This window comes from Lepisosteus oculatus, chromosome 4, assembly GCF_040954835.1.
Source record: "Lepisosteus oculatus isolate fLepOcu1 chromosome 4, fLepOcu1.hap2, whole genome shotgun sequence".
Lineage (NCBI taxonomy): Eukaryota > Metazoa > Chordata > Actinopteri > Semionotiformes > Lepisosteidae > Lepisosteus > Lepisosteus oculatus.
In genome coordinates this window covers 19,892,359-19,918,561 of record NC_090699.1, presented here as the reverse complement: position 1 = coordinate 19,918,561, position 26,203 = coordinate 19,892,359, and the positions used below count along the sequence as shown (strand labels likewise).

The following is a 26,203-nucleotide window of genomic DNA, read 5'->3' as shown; positions in this document are numbered from 1 at the left end:
AAGAGGAATGTAGCTTTAGGGGAAATGTGCAGCAGAGTGTGAAATTACAGCCCATGGTGCTACATATTGTACCAGAAGCTCCCTCCAAAAACTGTAACAAAAAGAAGAATCGTCCTCAAACCTGGCCAGAAGGCAGAGCGCAGAAAGTGGCCTCCTGTTCTCTGCCAGATACCCCCAAATCCTGCTAGTTCGCAGAGCCTAAATAAATATGATCGTAACCGCAAACAAAGATGAAAACACCCTGAGACATAATAAAACCAAGACTCCATTCTTTCGGAAATACTTGATCCTGAAATTAAAGCCAGTACTAAAATATTTTGCAAAGTTACATTTTATTTAATTGTACTTCCGACTTTCAAAATCTAAAGCTGATTTTATGCGCATTAAATGGAATGAATTTGTTTTAGAATCCCAGGTTACCAGAATACAGGGATTCTCGAGGGTGGAAGTCAAATCGAGTGAAGATTTTCTAACCTTTTATGAAAGTACTTCGAATTTTGAATTGGATATCAGCGTTTAAGGAATCGATTTGCCCTTTTTTAAAAAAACAAAAAGTGCTGTTTTGTACACGGCATCTCATTTTGCTGTTAGTTTAATTATTAATCTGTCAAATCCTGATTGTAAACCTCCTTCAAAAAACGAATACACACCTTGCATACACCACTAGTTCTGAAACGTCGCCGCACGTCCATCTAGTTTTATGTGTACTGTATTATTATAGTTGTTATTATTAACAATACCACCGGCTTCTACCCTAAAGAATTAGTCTGAAATTGTAAATCCACATCACATAGGCTACTCCTTTTAAGTAGCGTTAAATATTACTTAAATTACCAGAAGGTTTATTGAATTGATCACTCGTATTGGTGAGGTAATGATGCAAATCCAGTGATTACTATCTCTTAAACCAAAAAAAGTTTATTTTTCTTTAATTTCCTTTAAGGGGTGGGCAAGCTTTTTGAAGTGTAAATTCCAGTTGCTTCCTCCTATAAACGTTAATGAAAACTCCTCCAGATCCCTCACTGGAAAATTAAGCAACCTGTCTCTAAAGATAAGCGACAGGAAACGATACAATGAATTTAGTATTTCATCCATTTGATATTTTTTTTTTTGCCGTGAAAAAGTTTTAAATTTACCTCCATTTGCCTTTCACTAAGAACCTTATTTTGGAAAAAGAATCACGCCATCAAATAGTTGTTTTTTGCTTCTTCACAAAATACAGTTCTGCCACCAACTGAGTACCGCTGAGTCGCTGATTTGTGAGATGTGCTTCCCAACTTACACTTTTTGTATAAGAAAAATCCTTTGTCAATAATTATCGTCAACAATATCAATTTTGTTATCGGTATATTAAAATGCCATATAAACGTTTTGATGTCAGGTGGCATTGTGCGTTATGCAATTTGAAATATTTGCTCCATAGCCTTCTTGATAAAACTTATGGATGTAAAATATTTGCATCTTCCAATAATTTCAAAGTTTTTAGATTTTTTTTTACTTCTTTTACATACATAATCTGATTGACGATTATTTATGTGATAGATAGAGCAGTCATCTAATTGTTCGAAACTTAATAAATTAGTATTTCTTGAAACACTCATTTCACATCGAAAGTGTCTAACCTAGGACCGAAGAGCAGCGTCAAGTTTGTATTTCGAAATAATTGAATAGGGTGACGGAAATATGGGACAGATGCAGGTCATTTTCCTAACTTATTATATAATTTATTCATTTGGTTGTTTAAAGAAAATCTTCAAAACATAACTGAGAATGCCCATAACGTGTGTCGTAATATTTCCACGTATTTTTCGTTTAAGTTTTAATTTTAACACACGATTACAGATTAACCGCGCTGTTAAATAGTACTGTAGTTTTTGAAGTTAAACTGTCCAACTTTTTTTTCCACTCTCAAACCTTATCGGGAGGATCTAAAACAAGCGAAACCAAGGAGCGCCATCTACAGGACACCTAACGGGTCAGCGGGAGCACCTTTGTAACTCCAGCTCTTTAACCCCAGCCCTAATCCCCCACCCTATTCATTAAATAAAAATAAAAGAATACATGAATAGCAGGCACGTCGACATAGCCAATCGGAAATTTGACCGTGATCAGTTTGTCCACTCGTTACCTTACTGAAAGTATTCGCTCGTGCTGCCACGAGCCTGCCCACTCACTGCGTGCAATTTCATTTTCATATTCAGTCTTCATCCGCTTTGCAATTTGAATGTTTTGCATCAGTCTCTGGTTAACGTATCAAATTTAGACTTATCGTAAATATCATAAAGACGCAAAATGCAGCACAGTACTAAATTGTGCGATTTGTGCCCTATGGATGATGTGCACGCAATGTGTGTGCCTTCTGTGTATACAGCATATGCATATGTCAACACACATATGCTTACATAGGTTATGTGGGGAATTTGTGAATCATAAAAAATAATAATTATGATACTAATAATAACAGTTTGGCTGATAAATTAATTTTGGTCATCTCGATCAGAAATTTTTTTTCGTACTTCAGAACTGGTACACTTCTAAACTTTCCCAAGTAGCTCACCACGTGCGAATTAAAATAGATTGCGAGGATCCATATGCGCGCTTTCTTTTTTCCCCTTGTCCTTTTAATTTCTCCCCTTTTCTTATTCCAAACTCTAAATCATATCCCTGTTTCCTTCCCTCCCCTTTCGAAGTGTCAGATGAAGGGACCTCCTCATTTGGGCTCCAGTTTTTTGCGTTAGCGAATCACAAAGTGTCGGAATCTATTGCCTTTGTCTGACAAGTCATCCATCTCTAAGCAAGGGGGGATCGGGGGTGGTGGATATGGTGCTGGTAGGGGGGGGATTGCAGCTTTTAGAAACAGACACACAAGGAGAGGGGCTTCATTCTCACTCCAAAGCTTCTAGCAAGCACATCCCATCTTTAGAAAAAAAAAGAGACCACGAGACACTTTCAGTGTCCATGTTTCCCCTGTCAACCTTGTATATATCTGATCAAACCCAAAACCTTCCAGCTTCAGCCACAGAGATCATAAGGAGGAATTTCTACTGCAGTTTTACAAGAGGACACGGGAAGACTCCTTGAGCCGAGCAACGCTTCTTACCTCGTCATTATGTGGTCCAAAGCTATTTAATAAAACCCACGGTTTTTTTTGTGAGAATTTTGAGGCAAAATACGTTTTTAAAACAAGTATCGGTCATGTTCTTCACCTGACAGACCTCCCTCCTATCTTCGTTGCAAGGACTGATAAACGCGAGAGAACAACTTTTCCGTCTTTCCTTTCATTTTTTTAAGAAGTTACCTTCCGATCGATCGGTGTCGGAAGCAGACAGCCTATTTTTCTTCCGTCTTGTAGAATTTGTTTCGTTTCTTTTAAATTTTAAGCTGCATTAACGAGGCGAAACGGCGACTTCAGTTGATTATCTTTCTTTTCTTTGCTATCCCATGGATATTCACTGCAAAGCAGACCCGTTCTCCGCGATGCACCGTGAGTAGAGAGAGTTTTAAATACATAAATACTATGTACCTACGCATGTTGATTTTTTTGTAGCTATCATTGTTGCTGACGAGGACTGTGACCGCAAAATACATTTGTACTGTCAATGTGTGTGGCGGAATAGCATGTTGATTCGATTAAAGACGTCGCGTGGCTAAATGTGTGCCTGTTTATACGGAGTTTCTCCACAGATGCTAAATGGAGGAACGATCATGTAAAATCTTCCATGAAACATGTGATATTTGCAATATTATTTATACTCTCCGGCTTTGGATTTGTTAGATGTTAATTGTTGTTTAAATGCTATAATTTAAACGATGTATGTGTTTACAGTCCGGGAAAATTCTAAATGATGCGCTACTGCAATTTCCGGCTTGATCTTCCAAATAAGTACATTTCCTAAATACCTGCATTTAAGCGGGATTTCCATGTTTTAACAGTCGTGCCTTCAGAAGCAAGGAATGTATCCATTTATTTTAATAGATGAAAAGCGAAACGTTCAAATAGGCTACGACTAAGAATCCTTAACGAATATACACACCATAAGCAAAGACGCGAATGTCAGCGTGTATGGGTGTCTATGTTTACGTATAAGAGAATATTTAATTCCTTTGAAATTTGCTCTCTTCATTATTTTACGAACAAAAAGAACTTGTATGAAGTTTAAAACATGAGAAAAAAGAAAGATGGAGATTGTAACAATATTCAGTCATAATGCTTTTTGTTGGGCTATTCGAAAAGAAAACAGGCTTACCTGCATTTTTAAATAATTCATTTCTAATTCTTTCCTCATGCCTTTGCTAAATAATCTGTAATATGAGTTATCAAAGCTCTTTTTAATTATTTACAATAAATGTGCAGAGAAAATTAAAGGGCTTGTAACCTAATAGCTACGACATGTGCTGGGTTGCGTTTGAACAGTAAGAAATAAAACTCATCAGTGCTATTACCGTTATATTACTTTGTTGTGAGATGAGTTAGTAGCATATTTTTGTATTTGCTTTATGTTTCAAAATAGTCAATTTAAATAATATCTCTTGATTAAAATACGTAAACAGAGAATATCATGCATGGCAGTAAGTGTGCTGATCATATTTTCAGTAAGGCCTCGAAAACGAGAAGGGATTATGTGCCCAAGTTATAAAATGGACCAGAGTCTGTGTATCAGTTTAAAAGCAAAGCATGTAGCATGAAAATATAATATTAAAAATGCAGTCTATTGAAAAGAGTAGAAACACTCTGTGGTTGGCTTATTTTTAATTCTAGGCACTAGTCATCGTAAAAAGCTGATTACCTATGAAGCGAAATACATTTAATGGTCGGAGTTAAATTAAAATTGGCTTTATGCAAAACAATTTATAATTTTTATGTTATTTGTTGCTCGTTCTCAAAAATAAGCTCGTGTATGGATATCATAAAGACTTGCAGTAAAACTAAAACCAAAAGGGGCATTTTATAAACAATTTTTAAAGACATTACCAGTGTACAGTTCATGCTATACCATGTTAAATCTTGCGTATAGGCTGTTGTCAAAATACAGTATGGACTGCCAATATCAAGTAATACACAACTTTGCTCGAAAATTATAATACAGAAACACGAAACCTCTAAAATTCGTCCTAGATGCAAAAGATCAATCTGGATCATTTAGAACCTACAACAATATGAAAGGCGTTCAAAATATAAATAGAAGAATGATTGTGTGGACAGTTTTGTGATTTAAAATTGTGTTGGGCTCGTAAGGTGAATCCCGTCTTAGATTAAAAAACAGAAAACAATGTAATCATTATTAAATGAAACTAGAAACCATTATTATTATTTTTTGCACTGACACACATAATGTGGCAACTTTGTAATATCAGAACGCAAGAATTTCAGGCCCGTTGATACTGTTTGAATTGTTGTATTTTTATTCCTGTCTGTTTTACTAGTTGCCAGCAACAGTAAGGACAGTAAGGTGTTGATTTTCTTCTGTTTTGTTTTTTTCTGTTTTACGGCAACTCCTTGTGAGTTCTTCTGCATCACCTCCTCGTGTGTAATGTCATGTTTGTGTTTTGTGCGTGTTGTCTCCTGCGCAGGGCATGGGGGTGTGAACCAGCTAGGCGGGGTGTTTGTGAACGGCAGACCCTTACCTGATGTGGTGAGGCAAAGGATTGTCGAGCTCGCCCATCAGGGGGTGAGGCCCTGTGATATCTCCAGACAACTGAGGGTCAGCCATGGCTGTGTCAGCAAGATTCTTGGCAGGTGAGAGACGACACAACCGCGCCACGAGTTTTGCAGTCAAACTTTATTTTATTTTATTTTATTTTTTTTGTGGGTGGCGTGCGCGCGGGCGCGCGCGAGTAAATAACCAAACTTTGTCATGTGGTGTGAAGAAAATAAACTTTATTGGGGAAGCCTCTATTAAATGGTTGAGTCTCGTTTCTTGTTGAAGCTGAATGAACAGTACGACTCTTTTCAGTAGAAGACACACACTCACAAACTACCGTGTAAATTCACGGGGGCCGAAGGTGGTCGCAGGTGACTCAGCGTCCGGTTGAAAGTTCCCAACAGACGCAGATCTGGCGGGTGTACTGGACCTGAAAAGGAAAAAAAACGCAGGGTCGCCTAACCATTAGAAAAAGTGAATATTTTCTGTCACAATCTAAGCCTCTTTATCAAGGGCACAAACGAGACAAATTATGAAAATATTTCGTACAGAATAAAGTAATACTGTACAACACAACTGAAAAAAATTACAACCACGATTTTTTTCAACCACAAAACTTTGTACTTTTGTTTGTGATCCCCACTTTACTCACCAGAAAAGGAAAATAAAACAATCGGTGTTGTGCTGGTATCATGTTATATATGGCAGTTTGAATGTTTTTGAAATATTTTTCAGCTATCAGACGGATTTTAAAAGGTATTTTATTTATGCATTTGGAATGTTTCTCACAAAAGTGTTCTGAAATATTATTAAAATTGGTAGCATGTGTACTTTTTAAATGCATGTTCTCAAGTTTGTTGTTAGTATGAGCCGTAAATAGCGTTGAAACCATTGGGTACATTTCTTAAATCGTATGATATACATAGTTTTAATCATTTCTATGACTGCAGCCGATAGATTAAGTCTCATAATGTGTACCATTCGTAAGCTACATATCATGATGTAGAAATGTTGCCATTAAAAATATTCAAGAAAGGAAAAATGCCTTTCGTATTTTGTTAAACTGTGTGTTGATGTCCCCGGGTGCCTTGTAACAATGGCACGTGTGACAATACTTCCTAGGATCGAAGTTTACGTTTCTTTACTTCGGATCAGCGCACTATTTATTGACCTTTTGTAAAATATATATTTATATAAAAAAGCAACACTTTTGACAGTTTATGTGTACTATCCCCTGCTATCGCCCCCTGGAGAAGTTTGTAAGTGATAAAAATGTACCTTCACGAAAATGTATGTCATACCTGGCTGCAATTATTGAACCCCATAAATTTTAAGTCAAGGATCTTTACGCTCTACGTATATATATTGTGTAATCAGTCATTATTACTATTCTTATTATTATTGTTGTTGTTATTTTTGATGTTGTTGCAGATACTACGAGACCGGCAGCATTAAACCCGGAGTAATTGGGGGCTCCAAACCAAAGGTAGCAACTCCAAAAGTAGTGGATAAAATCGCAGAATACAAGCGCCAGAATCCCACCATGTTCGCCTGGGAGATCAGGGACAGACTGTTGGCAGAAGGCATTTGCGACAATGATACAGTCCCCAGTGTGTCGTCCATCAACAGGTAAAAATATATATGCTACGAAACCGCTGCTTTTAGCGCTAAATTCAAGCTAATTATATTTTCAGCAACATCATGCCAATGTTTGCCAATTTGAACTGTATCTAAAGTTATATCGATAAGCATGTCAATTTTATTTTCTTCGTAACAAAAAAAGAAACAGAACCCTCTTTTAATGGTATTTAATGTCAGATCAAGAACAATCTAGACCTTTATAATGTAATATATATAACATCCCGATATCTTTAGAAATCACATTTATGATTTCTATTAGTCAATCAAGGTGTTTTTCTTAAAATACATTTTTTTAGATAATTATTAAAGTTTTTGTATTGAATAAAAAGAAAACCGGGTCTAGTAAGAAACGGGCAACGATTAGTAATGAACGTTTTTATGTGGTAGAATAGAAGAGCGGGGAAAAACGTAAAGAAATTATTTTTTCAATCGCTTGATGGGAAGTTCGACATCGATTTATGGAAAAATGAAACTACCGTCTTGTAGCGTCAACTGTAGGACAAAGGCAAACCATTTCAAACGTTTTCATTAAAACTGAAAGTTTTTCGGAATATATATTTCTCATTAGTATCTCTGTTTGAGATTCAGTATCTTTATCACATTTGAAGAGGTCGATCAACAATCAAATTAACCTACGAGAAGGCTTAAACAAAGCAGCACAGACCAAAGAATCAAGACCTAATAGTAAATATGGAGAATATTATTAACTGTAATTGAAAGTCATATATGTTGTCTGAAGATGCTATTTCATCTCATTCTCATTTGATAGCATTAATCAATAAATCAAGTCTGTTCGTGTTGAAGTTTCAAACTTAAAAAACATTAAGTAACAACATTCTCAATAAAAAGGTAAATTACGTTATATATATATCGAATGTATTTAGTTTTTCATCGAGGGTGGTCTCTGTGGTGTAATTCAATCCCAAATCCTTCAACAATCAGCCTTTACAGCACTGAATCTGAAGCTGAGCGCACCAAAATCACATCTGTCTGGATGAAAACCGATCAATAGTTTGTAAGCAGATCCACTGCCACCGGGAAATACTCAACACAAAAGTTCAATACTAGACCTAATGTGTTCGAAAACGTAGTTTCTTCATTGTGAACAGATTTCGCAAAACCTCGTAGTTTGAAAAAGGCGGAAGAGCCGGTTTGGGTAGTCACAGTGCATTACATAACGAGAGTATTGTGTCGGCTATTTCAATTTAAAAGGCTTAGAGATTCACAGCTAGAGCACATGTACTGTTTCTGGGGGGAAAGGAAACGCTGTAATTCATGCGCTAACCTGTAAAAATAATAATGAACAGTTTCTTTAATTTTGGTATTTGGCAGAGAGGGTGGACATGGTTGTAACATCTAAAAAGGCTCGATTTACCCATTTTACAATATAAGAACTGCGAGTGTGTATTTATGAAATCCTGTATCATATCAACAACGCTACAGTGCTTTACATTTTCATTTCTAAAGTGTAAGATAAATAAATGGGGGCGGAGGTGGGTTACTTTCTGCTAGGATTTCAAGCTTAAATCTCTGTTCTGAACAGGACCATACAGGGCGAGATTTGTCAAAGAAATCTTAAATTAATATATATGCTTCATGAATGACGAGATCAATCCAGTAAAATAAAGAGTTCCATGAAAAACTCACAGTAGTGGATGTGCAGGCATATGAGTTTTGGTGATGATGGTATTTCTATATTTATTAACATGTACAGCACAATATGTCAGATGGGTTACAGAAAGATGAATACACAGATTATTCATTTATTACTGTGCTTGAGGGTTTCATAAATCCTTTGTAAAGCTGTAGCCTGTTACTCTGTTGGATGATACACCCCTTAACAAACGAAAGCAAACAACATTAACAGCACATCCCATCTAAACCTTCATCTCTTACTAGGGAGGATACAAGGGTAAGCAAAGTAAGTGAGCAGGGGGGAAGACGGAAAAGGGAAAAGAACATGGTTTAGAGAAAACCCCCTACCCAGGAACACAAGTAATGAACTTTGCTTAGGAGGCAGTCTTCCATAGAGCTGGCATCAGCATTACATTTTAATGAGCTGATTGGAGAGCATGGGCAGCCTCACACAAGACAGCTACAAAAAAAATAGAAAGGTTGAAAAAATTCATTTCATGCACCATGGTTGCTTAAAAAAGGGCAATTTGAGCAGGTTCCAACACATGTATGTGATAAATTTAAAATGTACATTAATCGTATTAAAAGACCCCTATAAACTTTTCATTTCTAATTAAATTCAAGCGAGCGATTTAGAAATAGAAGCACTCTATGGGCCTTTGTTTATGTGGGAAATTAAAATGCAAATACAAAGAAATTTATTTCTATTACCAGAGGAAGTTGAAGGATCTTTTGGTGCTTTTTCAAAGGACTACAAAACAGCTAGATTTGAATATTTCTCTTTGTGTAAGCAGATTCTGAGTTCCTGTGTCGTGTACTGTTTTAGATATTAAACTTTAAGGAACCACCCTACATCCAGGCACATCTTCAAAAGCTGGTTTTGTACCAGACAGCATATTATTGTGTTTATTTGCAAATTAAGAGAAATTAAAAGCTGAGAGTAATGAGTTTAGAGGACTAATCAATAGTTTCAGGTATCTTTTTATCAATAGTTAATGTGTAACAACTAAAAGATGAAAACCCCATGTGAATGTAAATGAATAATAAATCAGTGTTGTATAAAAAACAATGTGACAAATGCATTAGTGTTATATAAAATATACAGAGTAAAATAAAAATAAAAATATCAACTCTTGTTCTGAAACAAAAGTATGTCTATCACAAAAAAGCATGAAAATATATCTGTTTTTCTGTATATCAATGCAAAATTAGACATAAAATATGCAATGCACTGTACAGGCATGTACACTACGTAACCTAAGATTTCCTGTCCTTTGCATGACTGCTGTAGAAAAAGAAATAAACTGTGTTTGTACATCGAACACATCCAGTCTGAATATCTTCCAACACAGGGAAAGTCACTTTAAGGCTGATATCTATTAACAAGCTGATACAGTATTACAGTGGAGAGAGGTTTGAGTCTCTGACATAAATTAGACATAAGAAAAGAGAGAATCCACCACTGGGTTTATGTTGTAAGGAAACTGACCGCAGGTCTGTTGACAAAAGAGGATGTTCTAGCTTTAAACACTTTTTTCCTGCATGAATTATTAAAGATTACACAGGGATGAGGGTGTACTTTGTGTCTGAGCTGCTGCAAGGAATTACCACCAAGTACCTGCTTGTAGACATTAAAAAACCCAAGGTCCTCAATGGCTTTCAATGGTATCGATTCAGACTCAAAGCAATTTTAATATTTCTTCAGGGAATTTTCAGCAACAGCTGAAGTCATTAATTCACCCTCCCAAATTGCTTATTCAATATCAAGAACATGGATTCCAAATAAAGTCCCTGAATTTATGTGACTCACACGAGTCAAGGGGTCAAATAATTGTTATGGAGGGAAGTTAAAAATCCAGATAAAATATTGATATGTGTTTTCTAGAAAAGGCTTGTAGCTTTTGTCGCCTTGCCCCAAGGACAGTGCATTGGGGGAGATTGGAGGCTGCCTAAGTCATTGAGATCAATGGAGGTTTGATGTATATAAACTCCTTTGGGTATTAACTCTTAGCTGCCTGGTGCTGACAAGCAAGTGGATCATTTTACAAAATAGCTTTAAAAGAGCTAAACACCATCTATGGTATCATAGGAGCACAATCTTTTCAAATCATTCATTTCAAATATTTTTACCTTACTGTTTATGCCTAAAGCATGTTATTTACCTCTATAGAAGAGGAAAACCATAGTCATCCCCTTCATTTAGGCACTAAATGGACAAATGTTCTCAAAAAGACTTAAATAATCTCTTTTTATCATTCATATTCTTCCACAGACGATAGTGAGCAGTGAAGCCAGCCTAGGCACAAAGTCATGAAAGCCTTTATTAGAAGGTTTTCAGTTTTCTTCTACTTCTAAAATTTGAACTCAGCAAATGGATACTATGTCAGTTGTGATAAATAGTTTCAAAGTTTACAAATTATTGTGGCAGCTACCTCTTTTTTCTAAAATGCCATTCAGATTAAAGGAATCTAATGCTGGAGCAAGCTTGTGCACAGCAATAAGGCACTATTGCTTTCCTGTCACATATAATTTATAGCTTTCCATTTGCATCTGTTTGCGTGTGACTAATCCCCAACTTTTTATCCCCAAGCCCTGATCAATAGAACCTCATCCGCATTGGCACTTGGGGCTGTTGAGTTATACAGAGATGTTTGATCTGGGAAGTGAGAAGCCAAGAGTCTCGGGTACTCCTGTAAATGTTCCAGAAAGAAAGAGGGAGAGAGAGGAGGAGAGAGCTGATTAGTCTGGGCCAGGTAGAGTCAGTGAAGCTGATCATTGAGGTGAATTGATGTGATTTCATGGTTTGTTTGCAAGATCATTCAGACCAAAGTGCAATGAAGACTTTCCCCATATCTCACCTTAAAGGCGCAGTTTTTTTTCCCCCTTTGAATTCTGGAATTAAATTTGATATGATATACTCTCACGGATAGTTTCTACTCAGCCTTTCTCACTGGTGCATTGAATTACTGTTTTCGCTATCGCACAAAACCATGATGATTAACAGAAAGGACGCACACAAGAAAGCCTGCACTGCATGTATCCGTGCTGCCCTCAATAAATAAACGATTAAATAAAAACATGCACACTGGTACATGGAGAGATAATTCTGATTGGTGCATTAACTATGTTAGATTAAAAAGGTAAGAGGGCAAAGAAATCTAATTAAGTTGTGTATCTGTTGTGCAGGATTATACGTACCAAAGTTCAGCAGCCCTTCCATCCATCTCCTGACGGAACAGGAACACCTCTCTCAACACCTGGCCACACTATAGGTAAGCAAATAATGGGAAACTGATTACAAATGCCAAGCACCACTTATGATTTTTATAATTATATTTTTTTGCTGAATTTGTGACACATGACACATTTGTGTAAAAAAAAGACCTGTCTTCAAAAAAGTAGGATCTGCAATCCAGTAGAGCATGAATCATAGATGAAAACTTAAATATACTAATAACAAGGCAGAGGTGTAAAGTGGACAGGTCAAGGACTGGTGAAGGAAGCTAGAGAACCCAGACAACAAAATGACTCCAGAGCCTGCCCATTATCTGTGTGCTAAAGGCGCAAGATTTACTGTTTTTGAAAGATGCTCTAATCCATCAAGTCATATCCAGAGAGTAGTTTACTCATGAGAAGCAAATGTCATACTTAGTAAGGATGATACTACTCCATGTTGCATGCCTCATCAAAAATCTGGTTAGCTTGTCCAAATCTTGTAATGAATTGGAACCTTCTAGAATAAAGCAAAGTTTCAGATTATCTGAGTCAGACTCAGAAGCTTACTTTTTCAGACGGGGGTTCACAAAGTTGTACTCCTCCAACCTTCCGAAAGATCGGTTTTGTAAGAGCGCTATCTCTGATACGATTGTGACCTTTTCAGTTATATTCATTGTAACCTTCCTGTTTCTCAGTACCGAGCACGACATCGCCGCCCGTATCCAGTGCTTCCAACGATCCAGTGGGGTCTTACTCGATCAATGGCATTCTGGGTATTCCCCGATCCAACGGTGAAAAGAGGAAACGAGACGATGGTAAGAAAATGGGTGCTAAAGGTTTTTCATGTCTCTTCACCTGTAGAGAAGGTTAGCATTTCTGACTGTGGGACCCATGTGCCTGCCATCTGCTTTTCTTGGGGTCATAGCGTATACAGAGTCCTGGATGGAGCCTGTCAGTCAGGCCACAGATATATTTAACTTTACCTAGTATTTCATTTTAACTTGGTGTCTTGATTCCATGCAATATAATACATCAGGAAGGGTAAATTAGTAGGCAGCGGCACTCTTTGTTTGGCATCATGGAGGGATTATTTTAATGGCTGTTTACCAGAGACAATGGTCTTCCATGCACAGAGATCACTGTTGGCCAAGAATCGATCTAAAAAAGCACTTTCATAGATCTGAACATGCATTTATGGAATATCAGCGTAAGGATAATTGGAGGCGGCACTCAAACATTTGAAATCTCATCTAAGTGAATCTACTTTGCATTATCATATTAAATACTGTGCTCTCATACCTGCATTGATTGTTGTATATGGCAATATAATCCAATCTGCATACAGGCGCATGTAGAAATCAAGGGACACAGAGAGTAATTACAGAATATTTCTTATTTCACATTCAGTATGTAATTGTTCAATTTTCCATTTAGGTAATGCAGGGAAGAATAAAAGTTTTACAAGATCATTTAATTATTCAAACAAATGACCAAAAATAGTTGCCAATAGTCACTGGTCACAATAGTTTTAAAAAATAGTCGCTAATTTTGCTCCTATGAGAAAAGTTAGCAGAGAGTACTGAGGCTGTGTGAAAGAGAACTATCACATCCCTTGATCAATTCAAAAGAAGGGCATAGTGAAGACTGAGGAAGAGAGTTCTTTTTTATTTCAAGACTTGACCTCCACGTATGTCAGTGTTGTCTTCAGCAATTAATCTTAGCTGAAATGATTAAGAAGAGTTAGGATAATTACATGTCAAGATGATGTAGCCAACCACCCAGGTCAGCCAGAGAAAGCACTGCTGATGTAGAAGACATTTCAACTCAGTAGCTCCAAGTGGAATGATTTTTTTCTTTTTTGAGTGAGTGAGGGATACAGGCAGCCTGAGGGCTTATAGATTATTGGTTTTGCAAGCAATAGGCTTTTTAATGCTATTGAATAAACATCCCCCTGGTGAAAAATCACGAAATGCAGTAATGCCAGAATAGCACAAGGAACAGATCTAGCTGGAAATTATTTCTTAAACCACCATTTATCAAAGCAGGTGACTTGATTCTTCTCATTTTCCCATATGTTTAGTTCTCTGGAGTGGGCTACCATGCAGGGAAAGAAAAACATGATTTTATAAGTTGGATTTGCTCACATTCGCTTTGCCCGGACAATCGGAGAGTCGCAGAGACTGGACGAGAACAGTGTTTTGTGAGTCAGAAGAAACAGGGTGGGTGTATCATGCAAAAGTTAGGACTAATGAAAGCCTTGTGGTCAATCACCTGAAAACAGTCTTCTGCATACAGTAATGCAGCAGCCAAAGCCAAAAGACTAGTAACAGTTATTTTAAAAATGTATGTACTGCTTTGAAACTGATAAAGCTCTCTTTCTTTAACCTCAAAGGGAGGTACACTGGTCAGAGGGTGAATGGCAGGGGAGATTAGTATGTACCTAGTCAAACGCCAATCTTTCAGTGTAACTCAGCCCGTATTTTGATTGAGATTGACGTAGCGAAGACTCACAAAGGCATTCGGAAAGGAGGTGCGGAATTTTTTCAGAGAGCGGATGGCTGTTGCTTTTGAGGTCTGCTCGATGTCACACCACAGGTTTTCTCAGCATTTTGTGTTTCACATTCTCACCTTAATTAACAATTTTCCTCGATTTGAGTGCCTGGCCTGCATTGTGGGGAATCTGCTGATACGGAAGGCAGCGATTTTTATGCAGTGTTTAGATTGTTTTATTTAACAATTGCCTCTTCTAAAAGCTGCAGTGAAATAGCCTATCTGACTGAAAAGCATGTGGATGCGGTATTTCAGTTCAGAAATCAGTTTAAGGTCTCCCTTGTGGATCACTAATAGAGATCAGTTTATTTTTCAAAACGCTGTTGCTTGAAGCATTCTGCACATTGGGTCTATGAAACAGCACTGCCCTCTGAGCAGCAATTTACATATTAGAAGATTAACAGCACATTGCATAGGTCCCTTCCACACATACCCACACAATGTTGGATTATTCTGTTTTAACCTTTCCACAAGCGGTTTGTTTCTAAATCTGCTATTACTGCGATCTGCGATTACCGTTTTGTTAGTTATGAAAATGAAACGGAGGGAAAATAAAATAGTGTTTTTTAAAAATTAAATATATATCCTACAAAATGATTATGGACAATAAGTTATAATGCATAATTACAAGAATAAATAATTTAAAAATGGGTGCGCATATCACTAAAAATACTTATGTTACCGATATTATTTTTGTCATTAGAAAAGCAATAAAATGAAAAGGATGGTATATCCTATCATACTTCATATTAGTCCTAATGCTGCAGCATACCATTCCTTTTAAAACAGGTATAATAAAGACACAAATAGATTAAAAAAAATACAGTGCAATTGTTCCACCATTAAGTGTCTGGAAACACTGTAATTCTGAAATGAAATGTTTTTAGATGACAGGTTTGTAATAAACAGTGAGTATTAAATTATGCACTGTACCTCTACCTTTGCTTCGAACTGTTTACTATTTAAATAATAAGGCCCTAATGAAGACTTCATGACTGGTTATTTGAGACCCTGCCAATTGTCTAAAAAGCTATGTGTTATTTAAACTTAGTCCTTATTTCACACAGAGACATCAGGGAGGCTGTACGACAGCTAATACATGGTTTAAATTTCATAGTGCTACTGTAGCCTTAGGCTGCCTGAGCCTCATTTGGCTTGCTATATCTCAGCTTGATTAGATATTAATAACTGAAAAATGCACAGCTATTTAAAAATATATACACAAATGTACCAAAGCAGGCAATAAACCTAGTCAGATGCAGCAACGTATGTTAATATTGCGGTAGACTGGTAGCCCATGTAGTCACAAGTCTGAAGACAAGTACTTGTTTTAACCCTGATGTGACTCACAACAGGATCTGGAGTCTGAGTTTCTGTATCTCTCTGTAACTTCCAAGTCAGCAGTGCCCTTAAAAAAGGCACCCATTAAAAGAAGGATGTTGAGATAATGTAGTGTGACACACGTTATGTACACCAGGTCTTCGGAAGAGGAGCTTCAGGGACACAGGTGTCATAAGAGCCATTAATCTGCCATTGTCATGTGTTATTGCAAATTAAAAGTAGCATGTTACACTTGGCGGCTATTGGTGGCGTTGGCAGTAGAAGTCGGGTGGGGGGAATAGTTCTCATGATTGTTTCTTTGGTGGATAGCCCCCTGCACGTTGTACAAGTGACATTTAAGAGAATTTGCAATTCCGCAGAGAAAAGCTATTAATTCACAAATTAACACCACCCCCCCCCTCCCTTTTTCCCCTCTCTCTCGGATGTGCAAGCTATTGAAAAGACAAAAGAAATAGCCTAGAGGAGAAGACTGGGCTTCAGTTCTATCTGTGTAAAGATTGGTATCACTGCTTGCAGATATATAAACCAATTACTTCTGCATCCGTGTATGTGCCTCCACTTATTGCTTCCATTGTAGGCCCTGAATCCATAGCTAGATTTCGTCGTGTATCTCATTATGTAAAACAGAATGATATTGCCTGTCGGACACATAACTAGGCCAGGAAAATTAAGTTTGGGTGAGGTATTGTTTTGACTTGACCGCTTTTACTTATTTACAGAATAAGAGCAAAAACAGGAACACACAGTGAATTACTGGAATTTTGATTTAACTTTTTTGTTTAACTTTTGGCACTGCTCTTGCAGGATTAGCGCAGGTTATCTAATTTCAGGAATGCTGATCGGTAGATCCAGATCTTTACAGAAGAATAACAGCTTTGGTTCAAAAGGTCATTCGAGTACATGGCTAAAATTCACAGCACAACTGTAATCCTTTTGCCAAAATTGTCAAGTCTGTTGACTTAATGGTAAAGACAGAAATGTCACACTACATCCCTGAAGAACATCGAGAAATTCTTTAACAGGGTCATGTCTCAACATAGCACGTCAGTTTTTCGTGTATGTAGTTTTTCCAAATTATCCAACAATCACGACCATGAAAGTTACATCAGCTTCAGGGAATATCAAAGGGAGGGAAAAATCCGATGGAAAATCCATGCTTTTCAATGCAGGCTCTGAAATTAAGTAAGGACACCAGTTTCTGTACTTTTCTAGGAGAGATACTTTTGTCTGCATTCATCTTTTCAGCAGACTGATCAACCTAAGAAAAATAATTCCAGTCAATGGCTTTCCATCCAACCACTGTAACAGAATTACAGATCAAAATCTTTCACCTTGATTGTACCATTTGAGGTGGAAGAAGAAGTAAAAAAAATATTTTCTTGGAATCCAGTAAAGAGAAACAATAACTGTCTGAAAGGAGAAAGGTGTTTAATTGCACATGTTCGTTTATATCTAAAAAGTAGGATGGCTATGTAGGCGTGCTGTAAAGAATGATGATCTGATTTTGCGCTAGACGTAAGGTTAATGACTTGAAGTGTGCTGGTTGCAATGACCTAGCTGTTGGAATTCTTTCACATGTGGGCTCTGAAAGGCTTCCAATGTGTTTTTACCTTCCCAGGACATGTGGGTGGAGGCTGGCTGTAATAAATAACATGCACAAAAATAAAGGTCTTGACACCTTGAAGAGCTAGCCCGTTGAGGGGGAGGCATGGGACACAGGGTTGATATAAGAGGTAGAATGTCCAGGTCAGACAACAGCAATGTGATTGAAAGGATACAACAGTTATGTCTAGAATAAAACATCTCTGCAATGTTGGACTCCAAGTTCATGCCCGCAATGCATGAATAGAATCCAAATGTCCAAATCTAGAAATCCGGGCCTTATATTCAAAATATCGATGTGCTTAAGTCGCTGTAAAACACAATGTGAATTCAACCCCCATGTTAACTATGAGAATTTTGAATAAATACAGCATATACTGTGTTTCCTAGCATTACAAGGACTAATTTGTATGTGAAAAATCGTTTGTCACTCTAGGGTTCTATTTACAAGAAAAGTTCTTTAACACACTATGAAGAAATAACAATGAGACAGCATAGTACAGAAACAGAAGAGCCCCTACAGAAACTGTGCTTGGTACTCGCACAGATGCATGATGCTTGTTCACCTATGCAGATACAACAAGGGGTGCCACTTCTAATTTCCTTCTCTTTTTAAAAAAAAAGCCAACTTCAACAACCCAATTAATTCACATAAAAGCTTACTAAATATTCTGAGTGACTGCAGATGATTTTAAAGAAATGAATGTAAAGAAAGTAATGAAAGAAGTAAATGTTTGCCAAAAGTCTCTGTTGCAAGCAACTTGAACAGTAATACACCGAGTAAACCATTATTAAAACTGCTCTAATCAGTTAGGCATTGTAAACCTTTCAGATCGGGCTGATTTTATTGATGTAATTGCTTCTCGGTAAAACACAACAACAATAAAAAAATACTTTTAGTTTTTTTGGCATTTGGTGGAATATTGTGTCAGAAAGCTCCACGGCTGTATCGAACACATTAAAACCCATAAACAGTTGACGGCCTTTCCTGTCACACTCAGAGGTGCATCTGCATTCAACAAGACGTGTCATTAAGCAACCTGATTGGCTGTAAATGATACCGCCGGATCCGTGGAACGCTAAAAAATAAAAGGAAGGATTTCACATAAAGAGAAATCATGTCAGAAAAAAAGTCAATTATGGGCACTGATGCTGAGAATTAATGGAGCGATGCGATACCAGCTTAAAAAAAATGCATTAATTGTGTTCCAGAACACGGCACCACCAAGGCAGCAGCACTAAATGATGGAGTACACCACGATCATGCATGTGGGTAGATGAGAACGAGGAAGAGGAAAAAAAAAAATCCTGCTCACCACTGTCAGGCAGTGCATTGTTCGGCATGATAAAATTAAATTAATAAACCCCGTCAACATGCAGAAACGTAACATGAAATTAATAGCCCTGGTTTTGCTGCCACCTCTTTTGATACAGTTGTTTGCAGTACAGCCTTTCTGCACCACGGGTTTCATAAATGCATGGTTTCTCAAAACAAGCATAGTTAGGGAAACAGAGTGGAGGTGTCTGTTCCCAGTAGTTGAATGCACGTGAGTGTTTGCATCCTGTGCTGCTACGATGGCTCCTTCTAGGGCTCTCCTCACAGGTGCTGAAGCAGTGATTTCATTGACTAAATTTATAAAGCAGGAGAAAAGGAAACCATAGGCAGATGTACATGTACTGTAGGCAGTTGAAATTGAGCAGTATGCACAGTATTATATCTTTTCCCAATAAGTACATTTAGGGCACAAATCTGCAAATGGAATAATCCCTTTGGAGATTTAATATATCATCTTTTATTTAAAAAAATACATTCTTTATTTAAAAATGAAATTAATTTCTTTATTTTGTGTTTTTTTATCAGTTGGTAACAATGGTGAAATGATATGCCAATCTGCCTATTTTCAGACACAGTGAAAAAGACCATATTTTAGTTAAACAATGCTTTGCAGTGCACTGCTGTAACGTGAACTGACTTCTGCTCAAAGTCTAAACGTTTGCCCTGAAACCACACAGTGCAGCTAAGAACTTGTGTGACCCTGAGTGCATCTCTTCACCTCCCTGAGACTCTGCCAGTCGTAAAGCAAATACCAGCAGGATCCCACGGTGAACAAGATGTCACACCTGATTAGAGAATTCACAGATACTAAATTAAAACAAAGATCAATGAATTAACAAAGCCTAATTAGGCTTTTAAAAAGCTTCACTTTCTGTGATAAGATGTTATCAGGAAGAGGATGAGATGAAAGAAGGAAACATGGTTTCCTTCAGTTAGAAGAGAAAGCAACACCTGTCTGGCTTAGACAGGCTACTCACAGGCTTGAAAACATGTGCACTGTTTTCAGTTTCAGATTTTCTGTTTCTTTTAAGGAACAAGTTTCACTTGAGGATCGTGTACAAAAAGCGGACAAAACAGAGAGAATACCACATGGGTGTTTCAGGGTACTATCTTGTACAGTTTTTGTCTGCTCTCTAATGCAGGTACATGACAAGCACTCTCAAGTACAGAATTGTGCCAGTCCACCTCCTGCTAGGGGTCGTGACCCCTGGGTGTGAAGCCCGGGGAGCCAGTTTTATAGAGCTGGTTATCTGATCTGATAGAGTCTGGTCCCTTGTTACTGGGGTGTTAATACTGAGAGATGTCAAAATGAATACACTCAAGTGTGACAATGATCAATAAAATACCAACAAAACATCACAGAGGGAGGCTTGTTCAAATATAGAGCCCAGAGTTATCCTGATTAGAGTTAATTAATATTGCATCGCAGCTAATCTGAGAAAGCTGCTTCAGAAGGATGCACTTTTTTCCTTTAAATTCAATTCTCTGTTTCTGCGTTCTGTCATTAACTATTGTTGTAGCCTTTTTCTTGGTTTTCATTGTAGTTTCAATAACAGTTTCGGTCCTCTTGATTTACATGTGCAAGACACAATTCTTCTGATGTTGGTAATAACAGAACTAACCATGGCACATGCATTTTAACATTATGAAATATATTTCAAGGAGGATCAGTTAGGTTTGTACAAAATACAGCTTTGTAATGCTCAGATTTTAGTAAAATGTGAGGGGAGCCTAACCTGTGTAAAACGGGGCATTTGAAATGGGTTTTTAGTACAACTAAAAAGAAAGAAGACAACCTCACACCTCCACAAGATCTTGCTACTGCCATGCTGCTACCTCTGTAGGCAAACCTTGCAAGGTTTGTTATTTTGTGTATGGGAAGCATGCTCCACTATAGTGAATGACAAATGCCGGGTTATTGATCGAGTTTTGTACTCGGGCCAGCTGATAGAAAGTAATTAATGACTCTATTTGCTTCAGTACCAAAGAGAACAATTGAGTTTGATACAGTAACAACTGGCAGTGGTGTGAAAGGCCCCCGAGGGAGCTGTCCATAAGAGACGCCTGCTCAGAGATATGTGGTCAGGCTCCCAGGATACTGAAAAAATATACACTACAATCCAACAGGAAATAATGGGATAGAAAGGAATAAACCATTTTTAATAGTACTCGCCTAATCTCAGATTCAAATATTTTACGCACACACATCACGTTCCATGTGTGTACATACGTGACCCGTTTCAAGATAACCGTATCCTGTCATGCAAATGCACTGATGATATCCATAAATATATATATATAGTTGTTCCATAAACTCTTTATTGTTTCCATGATTTATTTAGTGAAAGATTACTGGTAACTTACAAGACGATTTAAGGAATTTTGCAATCTGAACAGGAATAAAGACGGTTTATTTCAGCAGCCCTGAAAGGTTCCAGAAAATTACAAAAGAAATGGACTTGAGAAGATTGCTACTCATCAATCAAGAGCTGTTTGATCCGAGCTCAAATTGTTCTGGGGAACACGAAGAGTTTACTGTGATTTTAATATCACATCTACAAAAGAGTTCTTACAGAAGAAGTAATTAAACCGTGTGTCGCATCGTGCGGACATGTGTGCATCTATAGGCTTTTTTAATTGTAAGGACATATACAAAAAAGGTACTTTTTTAATCAAACCTGTTTTCTGAAAATAAAATATACTTTAAACGTATGCGTTACTGGTGTAATACCCTATTAATTTCAGGGTATATCGGAGCCAAACATTCAGCAGTTACATGTTAAATTCATACACACATGCGGACTATTTTGGCCTCATATTCAGTTCCCCACACATTTTGTTCTTCATGAAAGTCAGGTTCATCCTCTGGCCTCAGCCATTGAAAAAAGGTCAAGCAGCAGAGTGGAATGGCAATAACGCCCTGAAATGGTACTATCAGTGAAACATGATTGATCAATTGAATTCCATAGCAGAGAAAAATGTGGGATTAAGTAGAGTATTATACACACAATGAGTTGAGGCATGATGTTCATTTCAAGTTCATTTCGGCTGCCTCCTGCCACCAGATCAGGCAATCAATAGGGGCCTTGCATATCATATATCACCACTCTCTCGCTGAAGAGAGAACATAATCTGCCGCAAATTTAGAATGACAGATTTGTAAGGGAGCTGAAGCCCTCCTGAATAAACGGCAGAGCAGAGAGGCTGCAGGCACAGATGCTGCATTTTCAAGGGGGGTGGAGGTTTGTAAGAGGTTTAAGGTGTCTTACACAAGTGACAAAGGAAAAGCAAAGGTATCCTTCTTGGAATAGCGGGGTAATCGGGTCAAAAGTCAGAGAAAATGCTCATACTTTGTGAATGTGTTCCCAGGAAGTGATTAAACCAGCGACTGGGCTGTAAAATTGTATTCAGCTCGTGTCAACCCCCGTCTTCCTAAATGAAAAGCAATCTCTATGTGAAAGCGGTATTAAATTGTAAAGGAAATTGTACCTGTAAATTACAGCCCCTGATTTCCAGTAAAATCTTCTGTAACTGGATGTATAATGAAAGCCCACCATAATTGCTACTGGTTGCACTGAAATACATAACCTCTCCAGCAAGTGTGTATTTGCGCTGATGGTAATCCATCAATTACCACAGACTCCTCACAGCCCCTTGGTGCTAATGCTGTGATGGGCGGGACTGCCACTACCCTAGCAGAGTGCATGAGGGTGACAAACACCACTCAGCATCTTCTCGCTATCATTAGGATTTGTCTGTGGCATCATCCATCTGAGCTGGCGTCACGCACCAATTTCTAATCTAATCTATCAAACCCTGAAACGCGCACCGAAAAAACACAGACAGACATATAAGTGGCACGCTAGTGAACTGAACTAGAGCGCAGCTTCCAGGGGAGAGAAAATCGCATGTCGCTTTTTCTTCTTGTAGATGGCTCAGATGGTTCTGGCCCAAACAGTGACTCTCAGGGTAGTGTGGACAGTTTACGGAAGCACCTGAGAGCCGATGCTTTCACTCAGCAACAGCTCGAGGCCTTGGACCGGGTCTTTGAAAGGCCTTCGTACCCAGACGTCTTCCCAACATCTGAGCACATCAAGCCAGAGCAGGTTAGTATCGTACTATCCAGACTGAAGCAATGAGCAAAGAGGCAGAGGGCCCCTCGTGGTGAAGAAGTTGCCTGTTTGGGGGAGATTTTTCGCTATATTCTCTGCAAGTGCTCTTTAAAAGCTCAATTAAAAAAATCAGTGGTGAACATGTGCGCCTTTCTTTTTCATCCTTAATTAAACCCAAATACCAATGTATCCTACGATTTATCTTCAATCTTCAATTTGTCCAAATCATGTCCTTTATTGTAATTGGTGAAACAGAATGGCACGCGTGCCTGAAATGTTACTTTAGGATCTACTGTACTTTCCTGTAAAATTAAATTTAATTGCTGGGATGTTCTTGATGTATTGGCTAAAAAGCAATCAGAATTGCACATGGGACAAAATAAAAGCAAAAAACAAATCACAGCATTATAACATGGTTTTGATAAAGTGGTGGGTATCACTAAAACCTCCCCTGCATATTGTTGATTTAGAAGATAAGATCCTTCAAACTGACATCATTGAAAATAACACAAAGTACAGCGTGTAATGAATTGCTGTCTTATTTTGTGGGTCTCTCAACTCTTGTGGTTGTTTTTCCACTGTTATGCCATGGTTAAGATATAAACAAGGCATTTTGTGCTGCCAGATTTATAATTTAAATGAGGTTGTCTGAATTGTAAATACAGCAAAAAAAGCTCCGCTTTGGATTTTTATCAAACTCCACATTTGCCTTTAGTTTCTTTTGATGTTAAAACTGCAAACATGGCAAGCTATCCATCATAATGGACAAAATTAAAAGGAGCGCTCCAACCAACAATCCACAAGGAAAAAAAAGAGCCCTATAGGTACAACTTTTTTATTTTAAGCCCTGAGCTTATTACAATGGATAACCTTTATTTACTTTCATTAGACTATTAAACAACAAGAGACTATTAATTTTTCCCTTGAAACTCCAAGTCAGACCCATAAAGCAAAAGCAGTCGCCTAATTGAGTTCATTTTAATTTCTCTCCAATCGCGGCGAATTACGCTGGTGATAAATCAGGGGGACAGCCCTCACCCCTAGTAGAAGGCCTAATTTGCAGCTAATTACAAAACTGATTTCTACTGCAAGATCAATACCAAAACGAATTGGAAATGACTTGCAATCACAAAGAGAAGCAGAGAGAGTATTAAAAAAAGAAGAGGGAAAAGGGTAGTCTTGTGGATAAAAAGGACCTGGAACAGTCCAGAAAAATCAGTTTTAATTTAATGTAATATTAATCAGACCACTTTCCCCTTTCATGGATGCTTTTCTCTATTTTAACTCATGAAAAGGTTAGCCTGTTAGCCTGTGTCTGGTGTCTAAAGAAAGGCATTAAAAACCCATTCTGCTGAAGCAAAACTCAATGGATTCACCCCTCCCACACTTCTGCTGGCCATTTGGCCGTCCTTTTCAAAACTCCCTTTTCAGTTGTTGTTTCGTTTTTTCTTCTTTATCTGCATGATAAAATGGCTGTTGTGCATCTGAAGCCCTTAAGAATAGAAGACAACATCCGCAATGGTGCCAGTGAACAGTTGTAGCAGACAATTAGAGTTTATCTGGGATAGAAGCAGACATGACTGGGGTCACAGGCGGTCCTCAGGGGGCTACTGCCCCCAGAGCAGCTCAGACATAGGGGGCTGGGGTGCTGTTTGCCACATGTACGAGCACCGCTCAGAAAGAGGGCTTTTAAAATAAAAGACAAAACTAATGTACATCTGCTCATATTAGAGTAGCCATCTTATTTCGAAACTTAAAAAAAGAATCCACCTCAATCTCCTGCTGTAAATACATTTGATTAATAACAACAGCAGCATGAAAATGACTATAGTGGCCGATTAAAAGATAAATCAACCGTTAATCCTTGTTTTTTTCATTTTTGTTTCAAAAACATTGCAGGAAGATGAAATAAAGAATCGAGTTATAGTGGAATAAAGCATTCCTCTGTTTTAACTTTGCACCAACAGTAAGCATGTATTTGCTAGATTGTGTTCTGTAACATTTAAGACAAGCAAAGGCATTAGAAATTTCACATTTGAATTTCGGATTAAGAAGCGTTATCATTTGGAATTTTCTTTTCTTATTTCCGATTTAACTTGAGGAAAAAAAAAACGGTGAATTATTCGTACAAAGCCACATGGTGCGCTTCTGCAACAAAGCAGCAATGTCTCCTCTCTTGACTGGTCAGGGGGATGATCGCACTGAAGCACAAAGAGACAGCTGACGCCTTGTCTTTTCACTCATTTCAAAATCCCACTTTGATTTGCTTGTTGCCTCAAAGAGATTCCCAACATGTGCATTAATTATATACGTACTGACGGATTCTCCTGGACACCATACTTTTAAAGCTGAGTGAAAACACTTGCTTTAACCGATTCTTGCCGCAAAACTTCATGCTGGTGTTTAATCCCTCAAACTTCTTTGCAGACTAACGAGTATTCACTACCAGCACTGAACCCTGGACTTGATGAAGTGAAGCCCAGCTTGTCTGCCAGTGCCAACCCAGACCTAGGACCCAACGTGTCACAGAGCTATCCTGTAGTGACAGGTAGGACACTCCCATTCATCTGCCCAGCCGCAGGTTCCACTGGGGATGAGGAATCTCTCCTTATCTAGCTGCTGCTGCTGCTGTTAAACTCGTGTCCTTTTATTAATACCCATGACAGGGCTAGAAAGTGTTACAATGTGTTGTTTTTCTATCGGAAAAGGACCCTTTGTAATATCTGATCAGAAAGGTTGTAGTACCCTGCTCTGTAAGGTAGCCCCTCTTTATTTTGGAGAATGGATCATGTGAAAAAGGCTTTCTTATAATTAAAAGCTGTATGACAGGTCCGAGACATCAAAAGCTGTATCTGTGAATCGACAGACCGTTGTTTAGAAGCCAGAACATGTGGCTGAATGATTTGAGTCATTGTACAGTATCCCAGCATTGAAAGAAGGGCAAAGTGCATTGTAATCTCTTGCAGACTGGCGTACACAATGTATGCAGTGTATGTATTGTTTTTCTTTAAATGGTTATAAGCTTGAAATAGTCTCTATTAAGCATCTAATAGTGATTTGGTTTTGCTGCTAGCAACACCTACTTTTCAGTCTGTCATGGTTAATGACTATCTTGCTAATTGAAATAT

At 37.9% G+C, this 26,203-nt stretch overlaps 1 protein-coding gene across 8 annotated transcripts in view; it reads left to right on the top strand.

Annotated features, from left to right (window-relative positions):
- The window catches only part of pax2a (paired box 2a), a 44,484-nt gene that overhangs the window by 4,636 nt on the left and 13,645 nt on the right, over window positions 1-26,203 (top strand). For 4 of the 8 annotated variants that reach the window (XM_015346440.2, XM_069188914.1, XM_069188915.1 and 1 more), the window contains exons 2-8: window positions 3,464-3,484; window positions 5,572-5,737; window positions 7,074-7,271; window positions 12,105-12,190; window positions 12,830-12,949; window positions 22,894-23,069; window positions 25,503-25,623. In XM_015346440.2, coding sequence (XP_015201926.1) covers window positions 3,464-3,484; window positions 5,572-5,737; window positions 7,074-7,271; window positions 12,105-12,190; window positions 12,830-12,949; window positions 22,894-23,069; window positions 25,503-25,623 — 888 coding nt within the window. Of the gene's footprint in view, window positions 1-2,584; window positions 3,485-5,571; window positions 5,738-7,073; window positions 7,272-12,104; window positions 12,191-12,829; window positions 12,950-22,893; window positions 23,070-25,502; window positions 25,624-26,203 lie in introns of those variants that run through there. The other 4 variants (XM_015346441.2, XM_015346446.2, XM_006630282.3 and 1 more) reach the window with 4 other exon arrangements.